This window comes from Strigops habroptila, chromosome 1 (genome assembly GCF_004027225.2).
Source record: "Strigops habroptila isolate Jane chromosome 1, bStrHab1.2.pri, whole genome shotgun sequence".
Lineage (NCBI taxonomy): Eukaryota > Metazoa > Chordata > Aves > Psittaciformes > Psittacidae > Strigops > Strigops habroptila.
Genome location: NC_044277.2, coordinates 115,373,471 through 115,393,997, shown reverse-complemented (window position 1 = coordinate 115,393,997; position 20,527 = coordinate 115,373,471). Strand labels below are relative to the sequence as shown.

Genomic DNA, 20,527 nt, shown 5'->3' with positions numbered 1-20,527 from the left:
TATTTGTATTTTGTCACTAGTAACTTTCATAATGGTCTCAATTAGCTGTTGAGCTGTTGAGCTGTTTGCATGAGAGCACTAAACCATCAGGAGAGAAAAGGATCTTATTTTCTCTAGATTAAGGCCATACATAAGTACTAATTTTAAAATGGGGTATTTCGGATTGACAAAAGCCAATTGTTGGAACTCCAGGTTAGAAAACTAGTTTAAAAAAAAAAACCCCAGAAGCACCCAACTCTTTGGCTGTCTGAGGCATCACCTCTTCCACCTCTAAGCATTTGTTTTGTTCTTCCTTGTGAAACAGGAAGTTTCTTAGAAGTGTCATTTCAAGGCCGATCCCCTCAGATGGTGCATCCCTTGCAGCAGGAGTAATTAAAGGACATAAACATTAATTACCCCTCATAAGCATGACACAGCCTGGTTCCAGCAGGGCTCTGCCGAGTGCCAGCCCTGCTGCTGCCATGTCAGTGATGGCCCGGACACATGCAGAGCATGGGAGTGCCAGCACCAGGCTTTGAGCCAAGCCTGGGACAAGCTGGGTGGCTCCAAAGCTGGAGCAAAGCATAAGGCACAGTGCTCAGCGCTCACAGCGAACCACCGGAGTGACAGCAGTTCCCTTTCCAGCTGAAGGGACCTTCTCTGGACCCTTCCAGGTACAGGAGAGCAGTGGCTCTGAAGCCTGGTCTGGGAGCAGCTGAGTTAGGTAGGAAGAAGCTCCCAAAGCTTCTGCCACATTGCACACCCCACACTTTCCAAGCATGTATTCTACTTTCTCAAGTGTCAAGTACATCACTCCCTTCCTTTGAAGGGAACCAGCCTGTTCCAATGCCATATCTTGTTACCAGGTAGGGCTATTTCATGTCCCTACACAACAGTGAGCAAATACAGAGAGCACCAGAGGAGGCTTCTCCTTCATGGTACACAGCCAAACACACAGTTCAAACTATATGATGGACATACAAGGTTTTGTTCTTAAACTGTTAGCCTGACATCGTGCAGGGATCCAACACTTACTGAAAACCAGGAACTTGCTAATACCTGATCTCTGCAGCTCCACATGAGCTGTCCCCACCAGCCATTGCACAGCCGGGCAGGGTCCCTGACAGCAGCCCTTGGCCATGGCCCTGCTCTGCCCCGCAGCACACACCCATGGGAGCTGCTCCGGCACTGCTCCTGCTGCTGCTTCTCTCAGCCACCACAGCACATCCTCCCTATCTGCTGGAATTCAGAGGTGGACAGGAGTTGTATAAATAACCTGCCCAGTCACTGGGCGTGCAGCGGGCAGCAGGGCAGAGCTGTACCCAACAGGTAATTACTGCTTGTGGTGGTGGCTGCGGAGATCTCCATCAGGGAGTGAACAGAACACAACACCCACTCCTGGCCTCAGCTACGCTGCATCCTGCACGTCTCACAGCAGCCACCACGTGTTGTGCACATCCGTGTCTCACCTGTCAGGAAACCAACCACAGCTCAGGGAGTGCTTAACCTGCTGCAGAGGCACCACTACCGGGACCATTAGGTGCTCAGACCGTGTCTGCTCCCTCCCCATCCTGCTGGCACAGCAATGAAGTGTAGGGCTATCGCGAGCATGGGCAGTGGAGGGCTGCGCACAGGCTGTAGCTCAGTACCAGGATGCTTCTCAACTAGGCAGAGTATGTAGAAAAATCATCAAGTCTGTAAGTAAATCCCTTGAGCACAGAACGAAACAGCACAGGCTACTGATTAAAGAACCAAGTTTCTCACTGCAAACCAGTTATGCAGAGGCAGTTCTGGCGGAGGTGACTGCAGCCCAAGTTAGGGACAAAGCCACTGGGCAGCTACCACTGCAGTAGTGGGCTCAGCACCAGCAGAGCAGCCCATAGCAGGCAAGAGGCCAACTGTGTTCCCCACAGCCAGCTGCCTTCAAAAAGGGGACATGCTTAAAACCATCCTTGCTGCCACCAGGGCACTCCAGCACAGACAACTTAAGATCAAGCTTCACCAGCTCTTGGGCAACTTAAAGATGATTTCACTGAAGGTGGGACTTCACTGCTCTGAAAAATCAGTAGTGAAGCAGCTCACTGCTCCCTTTTGAGGTGGGAGGAGTTGGAAGGTGAGTGGGACCACCCTGCTGCCTATTGTCATCCAAACCAGCCCATGACTTTATAGCAGGGCAAGCGCCATCACTGTGTGTGAGCTGGTTGCGATGAGGATGGACTGACGGGGACTGCAGCAAAACACAGCCGCAAGCCCCTCTGCTGGGCAGGCCACAGGGACGGAAGGCAGAGCGGAAGAGGATACACAGAGCAGGGAAGAAGAAGGATGTGCAAGACATTTCTGCCTAGAAATGTACAGTACAAAAATCCACCTGATCCCCACTAAGAGGCGGCTCTTCCTGCACACTTGAACACTCACGAGTTCGGTAACAGATGATGAGGGCAGAGTCTCATGGTGTCATGACTGTACACACACCACTTCAGTGGCGGCAGGTCTCTTCCAAGTCATTCCCTGCCCCAGCCACACAACAGCTTACACCCTTCTTTCCTCAGGCTGCCACAATTAATTGCCCAATTACTATCTACATGAGGATAGTGCAATGACCTGGCTTTCTGTAGCAGATGAGACTGCGTTTCAAACTCTTTTTGTCCTGCCTGGACAAGGTGGAGAGAGGTTCTCCCAGATGCTGCGGACAGGACAAAACCCTTATGTGCAGCTCAGCAAAGGATCTTCCTTCAGCTCTGCAGCAGCATGAAAGAAGTTAAGAAGCCGTCTGGATTGCGGCCATGTATTAATTTCACATTATTAGTGCTGTGAGCGATACTAGTAGGGACCATAACAAGCCCTTTACAGTCGTAAAAAGCAGTTGTACAGTACCTTCCAGCTACCAGATCGCAGAACAGGGATTTCAAATTACACCACTGATGCCCACAGAAACAGGAATGGCTGTTTAGAACCATTTAAAAAATCAAAATACTATATTGCTCCCACCACAGTTCATCCTTTCATTATTTCCCCATCAAGTCTCAGCTTAGACCTGTTTCTATGGACTTGGAGCTACACAGCTCCAAGCAGTCCTCAGACCAAAAGTACTTTTTAAGTCAGTTTGAATCCTGATGACAAGTATAAAACCAAAAAAATCCTATGGACGTAAATGGAAACGTTTAGAAATTCTGCTTAAGCATTAAAAAAAGCCCCTTTTTACTCGAAGTGTGATCAAACCAGTGGCATAGGTGGCCCAGGGAGGTGGTGGAGCCAACATCCTTGAGCCACTCAAAACCCACAAGCCCCAGCCCTGAGCAAGCTGCTTTAGCTGCACCGGCCTGCGTCGGGGCAGGACCAGGCGATCCTGAGGTCCTTGCCCACATCAACTGCCCTGTGACCCTATGGAGCTGCCCATCCCACTGCATCCAGCTTCCAGAGGAAATACCAGTACTAACAGCATTCACGTCAGGGCAGGCTACTATGCACACATATTTCCCTTCCTGTGTCAATCAGACTGTCACCCTTCTCTTGCAGAGGAGGGGAAGAACAAACCAGAACCAAGCCCACACTCCCCCACCCCCTCACCTCCCACAAAAAACCCCAAACAAAACCCCCCCACAACCTAAACCAAACAAAAACCACACAGTCACAAAGAGTAAAAAGCCCCACAGCTAAGGGTCTGAAGTAGCTTCTAAGATCAGAGCATAGCACCAGCTCCTAAAAATGTCTGTCATCTCAATTGCCAGACTTCAACGTGGTTCCAAATCTTTGCAGTCTCCGAAGAGCAGAACATGCATCACTCTTTTCCGAGCCTCAGATGTGCTGCCACATGCCACTTTCCTCAGGTGGAGCTCAGTCATCTCCTCTCCCTGATGCTCCTGACAGATCGCTCCCTTCATCTCCCCTCCAAGTCAAGGGCTTCCCCAGAGCTTCTCTCCCTCCCACTCTGCCTGCCCCGTTCTCTGTCCCAAGACCTGATGTACATGGCAATGGCAAGGCGCAATCCCTTTTCATACACCTCCATGGATGACCTTGACTTCTCTCACAGCTCCTGCAACTGCTCTGCAGCTTCCATCCTGCCAGTGCAGCAGCAGATGACACCATAGAGGCTGCTGAGGCCTGAAATTTGTCCCTGTAGCACTGTCAGCCAATACAATTCCCGTTTTGTGCATGTTTCCTACTTTTTCCAAAGATCTTGTGCTCTGTTCCAGTCAATACATTAAAAGTTTATGTTCTCAAGCCTAAGAGTTGGCCGCCATGCACCTAGATTCAGGAGTTTAAATCATTCGCTATCTATAAACACAAGAGAGTGAAAATTAACTTGATCCATCAAAATAGCTGTCAGATCAGAATGCAGACCCCCAGGACCCCGTACGTACCGCTGTTAAGTGTACTGCTTCACTGAGAAAACCTCTGTGCCTTGTTGTGGACGCTCAGCACACACGAACAAGCTTCTGAGACTGATGATGGCACAAAATACGCCTCTAGTAAATATGATGTGCTGATGAATAGCAGTGCAGAGAAATTTTGAAATCCCTTATTCAAATACACTTTTTACTATTAGGACTGCAGCAAAAATCATTGTTAGTCTGTGTTTCACAAATCATCCCCATCCTTCCTCGCACTGCATACAGTAACATTGCTAATGCACCAGCTTCCTGTTTGCTCAGGGCAGGGAGAGACATGTTAGTTTGCAAGACGACCACAACAACATGACTCATCTTTATGTGAACTGGTACTAGACATACACAATTATGTGGTGAGAACTGCCACAGATCTCAGTTGCTGTATCCGAAGCTTTTCTTCACAGCCCATTTTTATAATGGTTTCTCACAAGGATCAAAACCACAGTAGATGAAAGCAGGCAACTGTTACAGTCACTGTGGAAACAAACAAAGTCTGCTTAAAATCTTGTCATCCTACACATCCTGGTTACTTTAATTCCTTCTCTTTGCAGTCAACGAACACATGCATAATTTCTTCTATGCTCATGATTTTCACTGCTTATTTATTATTTATAAGGGTTTAATCCTCTACCAAGTGACAGTGCGAGACATGGGAATAAATACCCAAAGTGATGAACAGCTGCTTTGTTTTCAAATAGGTGTGCAAGAAAATAAAAGGGAAAGATATAACTGGTAGAAAGTTCACACAGAGAAAGGTTTTAGACTAGAAACTCATCTCCATAGCTAAAACTATAAAAAGTCTTAGACCCATCCTACAGTGTTCTTGTGACTGGCAGATACCGGTACTCCCTTGTTACGACTTGGGGACAATTATGGACATGTTTATGGACAAAACCCACATTATTAAGCATCGACCAACTTGCTACATACCTTAGAATCAGATTATATATCAAGATGAAAATACTTAACCCAGTGAAGTGTCTCTCAGATGCCAACCTCCACAGCGTTGTCCCACAAACAAAAGGCTTTAAAGAGAAGCACCCTTTACCCAGGAGCAACAGCTGGTTTTGTGATCTCGAGAGCAGCTGCCGACTGCAACTTGTAACCGCTTGTTAGAATGAATTCACATCATGCAAAGAGTCACCAAAACAATTTTATTTCCAGTGTTTAAGTGGGTATGCACACAGGCATGATACAGGTTTGGATTCATTAGGTCTTCATGCAGAATTATATTCTCGATAAAAGAAACCAGTTCCATCCAGTATCCACTATCTACACGCCTATGTTACAACATTTATATCAAATCTGGTATCTGAAGAAAAGATACACATGTAATATGTACATTTAAGTTACTTATTTTACAGAAGGATTAAAAATTCAAGTCACATAAAACTCAAAATCTGTATTAAAATTGGAAATATAAAACTCCAATATTTACTGGAATGCCTAAGGAATGGAAGCTCTGTAGCCACCTGTGTTAACATTTGTAAAATGTCATGAAACTCGTTAACAGTAAAACGCATTCATTTGTTTGTAATAAGTTTCTCTAATTTAACAATATGGCACCCTAACAAACCAAACGAATTTATGATGAGGCACTTGTTAGTGACTAAACCAAAAGAACAATTTTTCTGCATACTAATGCCAGGCCAACTCTCAGTCAGAAAACCATGTATACTCTACACAGCATGTTGCATCAGATGCTTTGTTCAACATTTGTATGCAGCCATCAAATATACTTTTTCTTAAAATATATATATATACTTTAACTTTAGTGTTCTTCTGGCTGTGGTAATGCACTGTGAAGACGTTCCACAGAGCATATTGATGAAACCAGCCCAAATGAAGGCTGCATAACAACAACAGTACAGGAAAATATATATATATGTACACACACACACACACACACACAGTTACTGGGAAGTGTAACAGTAAGTTAATGAATTGCTGTAGTGGACATATCTCCCCATTTCAAAGATACTGGTAGAATCGAGATCTAACCACTTGGGCCCCAGACAGTTTATGAGGATGGGCATCAACTGCTGGGCCGAAGTTGGTTTTGTTCACGTTCTGATAATTCTCACCATTTACCTGGTCTGGTGGTGGAAATGGTCCCGAAGGTGGTGTTCTGTTAATTAAAGTCAAGCTGCTGGAAGAACTGCCTTCATCTGCCTGCATCTCTGCAGATAAAGGCAGATCTACCTTTGATGCATCTGCTAAGCTAGTGTTCTCAAGTCTGGGCTTTCCAGTTTCACCCGTATTAAGGTCAGTTGTGCTAGTGCGTAAACGTTCTCGTGCAAGCCAGTCTGAGATTGAGAGGTCCTGCGCTGGACATTTTGGCTTCAACCGATTCACAGCTGAAAGCTCAGATTCTCTCTCTCTACTTTGACTTGGCTCTTGAGCTTTCCAAGCATTCAGGACACTTATTTCAGCGAAATCCCTCTGTCCTCCAAGTGTATGCCTCCGCCTGATGTTTTTTCTCTTTGCAGTCTCTGCAGAGTTAGCTTTTTGATTCCCAACTCCAAACATGTCATCTGCAGATGATTTGAGTCGTAGCTTTAACCTATCTGTAATTTTAAGCCTCCAGGTAGGTTCTTGTTTGTCAGCTTCGCTTCTGGCTGACGTAGCTAAACTGCTTGTTGATCTTCCTTTTTTCATTATGTCAAACATTTTGGTCACAGTAGGCAAGTCCTTCTCACTCTTCGCATCTCCTGAACACTCACTGTCCGTTTTGTGCCGTGCAGACTTTCTCCTAGACAGTGTATCACATTCAATAAGTTTGTGTGAGCTAAAAAGTCTGCGACTCTCTAACTTTGGTGTTGAACTTCCCTCAGTACAACTTACTTCACTTTCTTCAGAGTTCCTCCGACTGGTCTTTACCACTTCTGCAATTTTCCCCTTGGACAGCCTTTCAACAGCAGCACTGGTGGCAAAGACAGGGAAGTCACTTTCACTGTCCGTCTCCATAGGACGCCCTTCGCTGATCAATTCACTTCTTTCATCATCAGCATCTTCTCCCTTGCTTTCTGTCACTGACTGTACCTCAGGGCTCAGCATACTGGCATCCAAACCAGTTAGACACATAGTAGATGAAGTAGTTGAATAATCTGAGGTGATGGAACTGACATCAGCTGCTAAAAACTCATTGTGTTTAACTTCAGGGCTGGCTACTTTTTTGCATGAGTATCTGTGCTGGGAAGCCTGGGAGGAAGTGCTTAGCATAGTGCCAGAGTCAGACACTGTCTCCTCAACCTGGGAAGAAGATTGTGAAATAGGCATTTTTGGATTATTCTTCTGTGTGGTTTGCAGACAGCTAAGATTCGGTGATTTTGTACATTTTTCATGGTAAGGCAGTGAAGGTTCCTCCAACAGGATACTTTCTTTCTTTAATGACTTCTTTTCATCCTTCACAACATTCACATCTTTTTTACTGCTGTTCTCTTTTTCCTTCAGGACAAACATCCTCTGTTTTCTCCCTATGTCTCGCTCTCTTTCATATTCCCCTTTAGCTATGTCCTCTTTTGTCGTGTCACCACGAGATTGTTCTGCAAGCTCCTTCTTGAAAAACACATTATCCAACTCATCCTCTGAACTGCTTGGTTGTGGTTTCTCTTTTGTTTTTTTCCGCTTGCGACTAGCTGCTGCAAAAATGGAGGACACAAGCAGTTCCTTGCTATACTGATCCTTTCCAGAACCCCAAGAACCCTGTTAAAGAAAAAGGAAAGGGAGAGAGCATGATTAGAAATCACAAAGAAACATTTGTTAGCCTGAGCTTAGTAAAAACACATCCTGAGTTTCACAGCAGATAGTGTGTCTTTATTCAGGAAATATTTCCATGTTCTTTCAGTTGTCTACATGACATTGCCCAAGAAGTAAATTTTCTTCCTGAGAATTCCACTTTTTATCTGAATCCCTTCAACTTAACAAAGACTAGTTTGTATATACAGAGCAGTTTTGATCAAACGAATAAAGCAGGCTCCATTACAGGAAGACAACCTTTTCATGACTTGTTTGCAACAGAAACTGCTTCCTGTAAGAGGAGGAGCTACTACCTTCTGAGGAAGGAAAGGCTAAATTCTACACATACTTTTCCCAGTGAAATAGCAAAAACCAAATACCATGTGGGAGTAAGCAGTATGCTAACAATGACAGGGAACATACCATATACATTTATCTCTACTGAACAAGATGCAGAAAGGAGGTAAGAGCTCACAATTGCAAGAGTATGGAACAAAGCTGTTTATGTGTGCAGCTGACTGCTCTGGCAGATGCAGCTAACTGCAAAGAAGTGATACTTTTCCAATGTAACCCTTCAAAATTATTTGATGAGAAAACAGTATTACCACTTATTAAAAAAACCCCCACATAACTGCATATAAGTGATATAGTAAAGCAAGCAAATATCTAACATTTCAGAAGCTTGTAACTACATAATTTCACAAAATTATTTACCTTAGATTTTGCTGAGTCACTAGTAGCTGAATCTGTGGAAAAAGTGAAAAAGACAATTCTGCTCAGTTCTGTGCAATTTTTTTGTTGTTGCTACAGACAATGCTGGACTTATGGAAAAAGACAAGCACAGAACAAAATGTGAAGCAAATAAAACCAGAACAGAGTGAATAGTCAGAGCTCACAAAGATGCAAGCTGCACCACAGAAAGCCACCGCCATGAAAGGATGCTGTGAATTGTAGGCAGAACCAGCTCAATGATAGGAATGGCAAAGGAGCCCTGTTCTTCTAAATAAAAAACAGAAATACTAATGTTTATTCAATATTTTAAGTGTATAGCCTCTGCAAAACCGCAGCTGAGAGACCTTTTCAAGATCATACTGTGTACTCTCCTGAGATTCAGGATACACAAAGCAAATTGAATGTCTTAGTACTGTTGGCTGCCCTAGGTACAAATCATGATTCATGTAGTCATATTCTTTTTGTGAGTTTTTAAAGGAATCAGATCATATTTTGTGTGTAAGACCCCAATTACACATCTCTCTCCACCTCTGACTACGAATAGGCAAAATTGTATTTTTAAGTCGGCTAGATTTCAGCAGCTACCAGTTTTGTACTTTTCTGTAACAAGCGCTAATATGAAATGAAAAATGGACACCATAGTTTCACTGTCTCGCAAAACCCAAGATTATACAATTATAAAGGGGGTAGGAAGGGGCTAGCGCAATGACTAAAAAATATGAACTTGGATGTGTTCCACCTTTAGGGACTTTTTCCCTAGGAAGAAAGAGCTGAGCCCCCTGCCACACCCCTTTTTGACACATGGCTAATGCTTTATGACTAGAAAGACTGGTAGACCATACCATGCTATTTCTCCTCAGGGTCTGCTTCAGAGATAACAAGAAACAGCAGAAAAACTTTTAAAAAGTAGCATTGATCTGTTTAAAATACTCTTGAAAGAAAATTTACAGCACAGATCAACCTTTTTTTTTTTTTTTTTCTTAAATTTCCATTTACAAGAAACGGGGGTTTCTGCAGACAAGGCAGCTACAGTGTGGGCAACAGTCCTCCTTCTTCCTACAGTTCCAGCTGTCCATCAGTGACATCACAGAGTCCACTAATGACATCACCGTGTGATAGACTCCTCCCACTTCGCCTGTTACAACATCAGTATAAAGTGACTGTTTCAGTAAGTGCTGGACAACCCTTTGAAAACTGAAACAAAAGCTAGAGACGAAGGGGTAACATTCGTGGGATTCAACATGCTGGGTTAGTGCAACAGTATAGTGAAGGGAAGAAGGGAAAAAGTCACCAAAAAAGAGCCTGCAATGCTTGTCCTTAGCCACAAAAGAGGTTGGCATTTATAAACAGAAGGAAATCAGCTTTAGTATAGACATACTGCAACACACTTATTAAAGTGTCCATCACTTGACAAGAAAACATAACTCAATTTTTTGCATTCCTAACGTTGGGAAGGAGCAATATTAGAATACCAGTGAAGATCAGTATTTCTGCCATCACAACAAACCACTTTACAGCAGCATATCTGCTTCACCTCACGATGATGATTGCATGGTTTACTGTGAATAAATAAAATAGTATGTGCGAGCCTCATCTTTTAATGATTATATTCCTGTTAGACAAAGTTTTCCAAATTATTTCATGCATGATAAATCAACAATTCAAGTCTTTAAGAAGTGTTAATGATCTTTTGAAAAAAGAGAAAAACAGTTTATTAGTAAAAGAAAATAGGAAGAGAGAGTTACAGTGAGCTAACAGAATAAGTTATTCTAGCCTATGGACTAACACTGTCCGGGCAAAGTTACCTGATACGTCTCCAGGAGATACTCCCGTTCTTCCAATGTTGGTGAGTAAATGATCTATGTTTGGCACTGGCTGAGATTCTACAGTGTTTTCCTCCTGAACTGCTGTCTATAGTTAATAAACAAAGATCTCTTCATCATCGTTTCACAAATAGTTCATTACGATTCAATAGCATTTAGAATAGCATAATTCACCTGAGGACACGCTTTCCTCACATGTTCTTATTTTCCCATTTTGCTTTATGTGTTTAAAACAAATGCATGATTGCATTTTAAGAAAAAAACATTAATTACTGAAAGGACTGCTTCTGAAGAGCAAACCATACAGTGATGTAGTAAGAAATACACAGACATTCTAGAGGCAGCAGAAGCAGATTCTAAACTAAGATCGTTAGAGCACAAATATTTATGAGACAATACTTACAAGAGGTTCTTCAGCATCATCTTCTGTGAAAAACCAGTCATGCTACGATTTAAAATAAAAAAGGTGAAAACCTCACAGGAAACACAAAACCCAAATGTGGAACAATCAGACAGGGACATTACTAAAAATGATAATCCTGGAGTTGGGCGGATAAATACCAGATCCAAACTGGCCCAATGAGAGAAAAGCTGGTCGATCTGTGTACGAACTTATTTTGTAAATAATGAAATGCATCCACTTACTTTTTGAATGAGTGTTTCTACAATTTTATATTGGTCTGGCATGTGCGTAACCATGTGTGTCATGTTATCATCAGATGTCCTCACAAGTGTTGGACCAAATACTATTGCCAGGTTTCTTGGTTCCATCTAAGAAATGAAATATTTCCACATCATATATTTATAATGAGAAAATACAATAATATGGGCTAAGTACCTTAATATAACACTGTTAATATATCTGAGAAACATTTTAAGTAAGGATGAAGAAAAGGTTTTTAAAAACACATTACTGACTCAGGTATCATGTTACGTTACACTAAATCTCTCTACACATAGCTGCAATAAATGCTTCCAATGCTTCCAACATTTCTGCAATTTAGAATTCAACCCTCCTTAACCCATTGCAAGTAAATAGCTCCACAAGCATAGAGAAATCAAGAACTTGGATATATTCTTCACACTTTCAGGAGGACTTTGTTTTTTAGTCCCATAAAGACTGCTTGCTTTGTTTAGAAACACTGATGTTTTAAGATTATTACTTTTTTACATAAAAAGGCATTAGTAGTTCCCTGGGGTTTTTTTTCCCCTCCTGAAAATGTTTACATGACACACAAAAAAACTGAGCTGGTAATCAAATGCTGTGTTGTGTTTACTGACAAAGAGCTCATTCAACTCGCATCCACTTTGGAGGAGGCGGTAGCAACCAACATCATACACCCAACACATCCATTCATGAGACAGACTCAGAGTTATGCGATCATGTCACAACACTGACCATCCACTTAGTTCACTTTTAATGTTACATCTCTGACAAATAATTCCAAGAAAGCATCAACAGAATACTCACCTTCTATTTTTGCTTACTCCTCTGACATTGTTTACTGTTGTGACATAGAATAGACGAATAATATACAGGAGGCAAGGTCCTTGTGCCTTCCTTTCTTATCAGAAGGAAGCCGCAAATGTGACACAAGCCCCTGATGCTCACTTTGACTTGAATTATGGCCTTTGACAAGTCATACAATTATAATATCACCTCACCTTCCTAGCCTTATATAGTCTATAACCTTATTTAAACACTCACACAACAGCACACCAAAACCATAAAATGATAATTAAAATGTTTGCTTCAGGCATTACACTTAAAAATTACATTTACTATCATTTCCTTATAATGGCAGCTATAATTCCACTAAAGGTTATAATTTGTTAAATATTTTCTTATATACACACATACATATTTTTATTTCATATTTAGCTAGAAAGCATCATTTGCAGAGCTGATGTTGGAACCTGCCATATTCATTTGAACTGAGGCATCTTCTGATATTTTAAATGATTTAAGATTGGCCATAGGTTTTCTATATAGCCTCAATCACATCAATTTCCTTTCTGTACCCTGCACATTGGTAGCCATATTACCGGGACACCATGTTACCTGCTCTCAGGTAAGCATCCATAAGCACACTCATATTGTGCACAGCTTTACATTCAGCTACCCCTCCCTGAGAGCTAAAAAAAGGGGCTACTATTATTTGCATTTACTGTAGGATTATAGCATGCAAACTCTTCCCCACTGAATGGAAACAACAAAAAGCTATTCTTAGTAGTGGACTAAGACCCCAGAAGGGTGAATTACCATCCTTTACACAATGAATTTTCTTTCATAAACCTAACCAAACCAGCATCTACAGTGTTATCAAATATTTGAGTAACTACACCAAGTCCTAGACTTAAAAATTACTCAAGTGTGCAGAAAACCAAGCTTCACACAAAGTTGGTGCGACAGCCTCTGTCAGCAGGTTCATTGAGGTCACAGACATTCACCTGTGTCCTGCCCAGGCACATTCTATTGGTGTCTACATGGGATTACATGAAATTTACAAACTTGGGCTAAATTTAGGATATAGGCAGTTATTCACACAAGAATAAACACCAGCTTGAATAAACTTAATTCACACTAAACAGGTGCATATTTTTCAGGAGTCCTTAGTCTAACCCCAAAATCTCCTCAACACAGCAAAGGTCTTAATCTTATTTACAAAAATAAATTACCAGCTTAATAGAAATAATCCTGCACAAACCCCTTACTTAATGAAATAAATAAACCAAAATACATTATACTTCTGTTTCTGGATACCTTGTTCTTTTCTGAGTTCTCTGCTACTGTCTTCAGGTGTGCAGAAAGGAACTTGAGAGTCTCATAATGATGTTCAGGTAAATCATGAATCTGAAACAAACAATTACTATTCAGAACATTAAATATTTAATGCTGATTTTTTAGTGCACCTACAACACACATGACTTCAGCTTACCAGTCTCTTCAGTGTTTTCAGACGCTCAACAGGATCTTCTTTTCTATTGGCATCTATAAAATCTGCGTATTTGTCTGTTAAAGAAAACAAAAATTAATCGTATGTGAGCTTATATATATATATGTATGTGTATATGTATACATATGCATATATACCACCACCACCCAGCCCCCTTCCCCCAAGAATACAGGTAACACACAGAGACATATGAATGGCCTTTGCAAGTTATGAATCGGCCCATTAGACTGTATATAATATATGATGACAATGGGGAAAAAAACCAGCTTTCACAGAATATTGCAACAGTAAAATTGCAAATTTTACTCAATTTTTTTTTTTCCCAAATTTGTAATTCCTCTACAATCAGAGAAATTCTATTTACAGCTCTCATTTTTAAGCTCTATATGACTCTCTGCTCTTTATGCAAGAAAGGGGCCTTTATTAGAGAATTCCACTCGATATTCTCTCAAACCGGCTGAAAGTTGTAAGACACCTGGTTCAATGGTAATTCCTAAATGTAAACAACAATGTAAAAACATAACATAAACTACTTACCATTGGTAAAAAGGGGTTCTGGGAGCTTTCTGAAGAACGACTTCAGCAAACTGCTTATCACATTCAAGTCTCGCCATTTCTACACATTTAGAAGAAAAGGACAGACATGCTTTATATTTCTATAATCAAAACACAACTAGAAGTTTTTGGCAGTTCAACCTGCAAATAGTGTGATCTAAGACTTACATCATCATGAACATCAATGTCAGTCATTCCTTTGTTGAGCTCTTCTTGCATACTTGAGATGGCAGCATTATTTCCAGGAACTCTGTAAATACCTGTGTATTCAAGACCTCTTTCTTCAACCAGTTTGCAGCATATATCAACAATCAGTGGGATATACTGAAGAAAAAGAAGAGTCATATACACATTTTAAAGTAATTTATACAAAAAATATTTTAAAATCACAATGGAAAGTAAAATCATCCTTCCATACTTTGTTGGTATGAGCTGGGGGGCAGTCATCTAGTCTAACACCAAATGTTCCTACGGCAGATGGCTTCTTTTCAAATGTCTTCCTCATAATGCTTGGAATGCCTTTTCTCCATGTTCCCTTGTCCTTTGGTGGGCTTGTCTCATCTTTTTGTTGCCAGTATAATGCAAACAAGAAAATAAAAAAGGAAAATAAGAACATTTAAGTCACAAAAACTACTGTGAATACAGGTTAACAAATTTTCAAAGATCAAGTGATATTTACTGCATTTTGACCTCTTTCACTGGCCTGGCTTCCTGCAACAGATAACGAAACATTTGTCTGCCTTAACATACCTTCTTTTTTACTATTCTGTGATTCGAAAGATTTGAACATACTCACATTCCAGATTTAGAAAAGCAAGCAGCTGGATGGGACTGTGGAATTTCATCATTTTAAGACTAAAGGTACATAAATTGAATTAAAAACATACTAAAATCTACATTTAGTAAAGCAAGTCTCTACTAATCACAGCTCTGCACAAAATACCTATGACTATACAGCCATGCTCACAGCTGCGCAGACCACTCTCAAAAATTACCAGATTTTAGTCACTCTTAAATAATTCCAACAGGACTCAAACACTTAAAAGTATTACCTATCCAAAAGTCAGATAAAAAGTTAAGTCACTCTGTTTACCTCTCCTATATAATTGATGTAGCAAATGACAAATCCCATTTATCCTATATTACAAGTCACCTACACAACAGTACTTCCTTCTTTCTCAACTATTTCTGGAAACATTCATTCAGAAGATTTGACATTTACTTAACATCTTCAATTTAGATACATAATCTGTAGCACAGCAGGAGCAAAGGGACATTTGTTGGTAACATAAAACAGAATTCATTCACAGCTTATGTTCAAGACTGAATTGTTTAAAAGTGGTTCATCAAAAGTGACTGCTCAGCCAGCTGCATGAATTTGTATGCAACATCCTTACGAGAACAGTCTGATCAGAAATATGATGCATTTACACATTTGGAGAAAGAGAAAAAAGGTAGCCTGTGATATTATTTGATGGAGTTCAGTTACTGATTCAAGTTTGCAGTGCCAGCTTATCAGAACTTAGTTTTTAGAACTTAGCAGGCATAAACTTCGTTCTGGAAAAAATAATAATAATTTCACATCTGTATTTTAAAGATTAAGACCAAAAAATACGTTCTTCTCTACTTCTTAAACACTTCAGTAAAAAACTTTGGTTTCTTAACAGCATATTTAAAATATGAATTTACCTTGTCACTTCCAAGTAAGCTGGAAGCAAAAGTATGAACTACACACAAAATTATTTCCAAAGCTTGGCAAAGTTTTGGTCACAAGCAGCATTATGCCTGTAATGTATTGTTAACGCTACACAGAGCTGTAGGAAAAAAAACCCAAAACCTTCTTGGAGAGGACTGAAATAAAAAACTTTAGGGATCTGAAAAGACCTAAAATATATCTAAGATAATATCTAAATGAAGTAGTTACAAGAAATGAGTGATTATAGCTGCAGCTTAAAACAAACGTGGTTAATACTTGGCTTGCATCTGTATATTCATGAGTTTGAAAAACCTGAGAAGGACACCTCGATGGCCTCACACTGGGGCTATAAGGAACTAAAGGAATTCACAAAACATACAGACCTTTAGTGAGAAGCTTCCTTTCAGACTCATCCTTAGGAGAATGTGGACTCTGGGTCCTCTGTTCTGCTTTAGTTCCAAGCAGAGTCTGTCGGATACTCAGACTCTGGCGAGGTGTTTTGGGAGACGGCTCTGTTTTGCTGCTTGAAGAACTGAAAAAAGATATATTACTTCAGTAAAAAAAAGCTAGGTAAGAAGTCTACAAAAATTACTAGTGGTATATAATTCACCTACCTCATCATTGTACTGTATTCTTTAATCCTTCGACTAATTAGATCTCTACTTGTGACACCAGTGTCCTATAAAACAAATTGGGATCTACTTTACAATCTTGTAAAAGACAACAAGTATTTTTTACTTTCAGAATACAATTAACTCTTCCTGTCACCAGGCCGCATATGAAACATTAACATTTCAGTACAGTTAAAAAAAAAAAATCTAACAGTCCTTGAGAGCATTTAAAAATCATGAGGAAAACTAAAGTGAGTGATTACAAATTAAATGCTGCTATATAGACTTGTTTCACAGCAATACAACCTGATTAAATTGAAAGTTTAAATAGAAAACAAACATGCAAGTCAACACACCCTAATACTCTGAAAAATACAGTCCCATGTGCACACACTACTTTTATAACCAATTCCTGTTACACATAAAGGTGAAACAATCATGAATTAAAATGTGCTTTTATCCATCCGTCGCATCATGTTTATTAATCCATTATCCTTTGGATGATTATTTCACATCTGAGCAATAAGCATGACTACAGACATGAAAATACTTCTCTGTTGCTCATCACTGAAATGAAAATGCACTGAGGACAATACTGGGACAGATATCGATACGCTATGGACAATAGTATATGTTTGCCTTTTGGAAATCTGCAGTAACATTAATTCATAGAAGTATCAACATTTAATCACTGACACAGGCATCCTTCAAAGTTTTGGTTTTTTAACTACTAAGAAACTTAGTAGTTTCTTAGTAGTTAAAACTTTCATGCTGCGCCACTGCACACGCCACTTTGAATGTTCTGAAGACAGAACACACTGGTTCTAATCCTGCAATTATCTTCTAAAAAGATTAGAGATTTTTGACAGATCAGTTTAATATGCAGTGTATCTTTAGTCAAAACAGCAACAACATTAATCCATTTATTTCAAAAGTCTGTTCTCTGATTTTGTCAGGCTTTTTTAAACTTTATCTATTCACTCACCTTGCCTTTCACCTCATTTCCTTTATGTTCCTGTACCCATTTTTGTCGTTATTATTTAATTGCAAATGGTTTCTTTTGTTGAAATATTAATTACAAGAAAATACAATGAATTTTTAATTAAAAGACAAGAACTATTGCTTTTGCATTATATATTATGATTACCTCATCATTTAAGTTACTGTTGTCTTGTATTGCTTTAATCCATGCTAGCATATTATCTCTGTCCTCAGCTTGAAACAGATACTCGCAGTCTGATGTGGTGAGTCTAAATACATTTTTCCTCTTGGTTTCACAGTACGAGATGTCTATCAAACAAGCATTGATGCTTATAGGTTGTTCTTCTTCAGACAGGGTCACTTGCTCCTTTTTATCCTTGTACAAATAAAGTGAATGACCTCGAAGGACAACATACAATTGCTTCCATGGCCGAATGCTTCCACCAACTCGCTGAAAAACATCAACCAATAATTAAGTTTGCTTATTTGTTACAATGAATGTTTCTGGATTACAAAAAGTACCTCCCAAAGTTATAAAAAGACAGACACATCACCTACCTATACCATTCTTAAGAACGACCTGTGGAAAGACTACACAAAAGTGGGATTCACTAACTGTTCTCCATTAAAGGAGTGAATTGCCCTGCACTCCCTGATTACCCATTAAGTGTGTGTTCATGTACGACAGTAGCAAGAAACTGAATGTGACTCACAGAGGCATTAATACAAAAACAGGAAAAAATATTTAGTGGACTCTTGCCCAATTCAGACTCACATCTACACACCACTGCAATTCCTGACTCCCAATTTTCTTGAAGTGTTAGCATACACTTATGCAGAAGGTTAATTTGAACTCAACTCCACAACATTCACAAAAATTACAGCTTTTTTCATCATTAGCAAAGAGGGAAAAACGACCAGAAACTATAATCATCAAGGGACTGATTCTGAATACTTAATTAGTCATTAGAAATTAGTTTGCTTCACAGATGTTTTGAAATGTAGAATTAAGACAATTTAGACAGCAGTCTGTAAAAGAAGCTGAGGAATTCACTAAAGTCAATGTTCTAACAGGCCTAAAATTTTGTTAGTCTTATTGATGCCCACATCCCCAAAAATTTATTAAAAAAGCAAAACAGGAAGGCTTCAAGTTTCCTATCTTAGTGTTTCACCAGCTTAGTATTTGTACTAGGTTAAAAAAACCCAAACATGACAGGTACCTTCCCTTTGTCTGTAACAAGCTGACGAAAATGGAGCCATCCTTCCTTGGAGGCATCACCGAAGACCTCTGAAGAAGAATCTTTTCGGGAACCAGAGTCTTCTGAAGATTTCTGGCTGTCTGGGACCTGAAGAAAACATCACAGAAAGAACCCCACAGTGTACTTCTGAACACATTTCTCTACACTCCCTACATTCAAGATGTTTCTCGCTTTAAAAATGCCCCTAGAAATATTCTCCTGGGAAAAATACACCTGGAGTTTCCATGCAACAATAGCGGCCTTACACATCCCAAGAACACTTTGAGAAGGAGTCTTAGACTCTCATTAGCAAGTTTTTACAAAACCACGCCATAGATACGCTTTGTTTACAGAAGCTGAGGAAAATGAAATCAAGGACTGTGTGGCGAGCCTAGGAAAAAAAGAGACCATGTTTACTTATGTTATGCACACAGCATGAACAATTTGATGAAAACCAATTCCAATAAACTTCATGCCTGTGTTTAACACATCACTTTGTATAATAGTGGTGTGTAATTCATACAACTTGTCACAGCAGTATGTGTAATTCTTAGGAGTTGTTATATACATATTTACCTACCTTAATCCCCTTTAAACTAGATACATGCTTAATGGATCTGTTGGGAGAAAAACAAATGTTAAAATGAGATTTTGTACACTTTAAAAATGAGATCTCCAAATTAACTACTATTTTTTCATCAACTCACGATTTTCCTTCTTCTCTGTAGTCATCCAGTCCTTCATCATACGACTTTGATCTCTCTGTTTTTGCGGCAGGCTGGCTATCCAGGACACTAGGCCGGATGGATTCTAAAACAAATTGAAATTTTGGCATATATGCCATATATTTGGGCACATTTTTGCAATATTTTTCAAGCAATAGAGAGTATACAGTTTTCACTCCTCCAGAGAATAAAAGGAAAAAGTTGCATGAGAAAGAAAATGAAATCAACGCTCACCATGATCATGTGAAAGCTGTCGCCGAATTAAAGGGATTGGAGATGCGGGACTGGGAGGAACAGTTGTTACAGCTGGTGCTTGAGAAGCAGATGCAGAAATGACAGCAGAAGCAGGAATGTGTGCAATATCATGGTCAATACTAGGACTAGTCGGTTCATCTACAAAGGTAATATGTCATATATTAACATACTAAATGCATTAATCAATGCTTGAACTACATAACTGTCTGAACTTCTCATTACTGGGATATCTGATATCTTAAACATGAAGTCTTTCAAACAAATATAAGGGTCCAATTAATTCACACTATCAAATTTACTCTTCTTTTTCTCCTAAAGAAAGAGGACCCTGTTTCATTTTGTGGGGATATTAACTGTACATAGAGATAAGAGCAAAGAAAATCATAGCCGATTATAGATTCTGCCATGAGTGAACAAAACAGGAATTATTTTCTAAACCATTGTAATATTATTTTCAAGTAAACTACTTTTGTTTATGTGCATAAGTGAAACACACACTTAATACATCAATAAGTCTAAACTCAAGAGACAGATAACCAATTTCTTACAATAAAATATGGTCAGACTACTGAAAACCATTTGGTTTAAACGAGCATTCAAGTAATAAAGCCAAGTTACAAGCAAACCAAAAAAAGCATTTTAAACAGCTATCTAGAATCCGAAGAACCAATCCCCCAACCCCCCCGTACACTGAAATAAAGCAGCGAGTATTCGTATTGTTAAAAGATGGTACCACTACATACCAATTAGCTCTTCCACTAACTGTTCATATAAACGATTGCATGCCGTACATGCCCAGCACCTCACAGTCTCAACAGCCACAAGGGTCATCACGAAAGATTCCAAAAC

General features: G+C 39.8%; 1 protein-coding gene across 7 annotated transcripts in view; it reads right to left on the bottom strand.

Moving 5' to 3' along the window:
• Positions 1–5,502: 5,502 nt before the first annotated feature.
• Positions 5,503–20,527, bottom strand: part of ARHGAP21 (Rho GTPase activating protein 21) — a 111,323-nt gene continuing 96,298 nt past the window's right edge. For 4 of the 7 annotated variants that reach the window (XM_030482012.2, XM_030482003.1, XM_030482032.1 and 1 more), the window contains exons 9-25: positions 19,658–19,816; positions 19,406–19,508; positions 19,279–19,315; positions 18,681–18,806; positions 17,627–17,911; positions 16,483–16,547; positions 16,252–16,400; positions 14,591–14,733; positions 14,341–14,496; positions 14,155–14,233; positions 13,600–13,673; positions 13,425–13,514; positions 11,306–11,431; positions 11,064–11,105; positions 10,643–10,748; positions 8,820–8,851; positions 6,339–8,072 (exon numbers count right to left, since the gene is read on the bottom strand). In XM_030482012.2, coding sequence (XP_030337872.1) covers positions 6,339–8,072; positions 8,820–8,851; positions 10,643–10,748; positions 11,064–11,105; positions 11,306–11,431; positions 13,425–13,514; positions 13,600–13,673; positions 14,155–14,233; positions 14,341–14,496; positions 14,591–14,733; positions 16,252–16,400; positions 16,483–16,547; positions 17,627–17,911; positions 18,681–18,806; positions 19,279–19,315; positions 19,406–19,508; positions 19,658–19,816 — 3,506 coding nt within the window. Of the gene's footprint in view, positions 8,073–8,819; positions 8,852–10,642; positions 10,749–11,063; positions 11,106–11,305; positions 11,432–13,424; positions 13,515–13,599; positions 13,674–14,154; positions 14,234–14,340; positions 14,497–14,590; positions 14,734–16,251; positions 16,401–16,482; positions 16,548–17,626; positions 17,912–18,680; positions 18,807–19,278; positions 19,316–19,405; positions 19,509–19,657; positions 19,817–20,527 lie in introns of all 7 variants that reach the window. The other 3 variants (XM_030482052.1, XM_032919864.1, XM_030482022.1) reach the window with 2 other exon arrangements.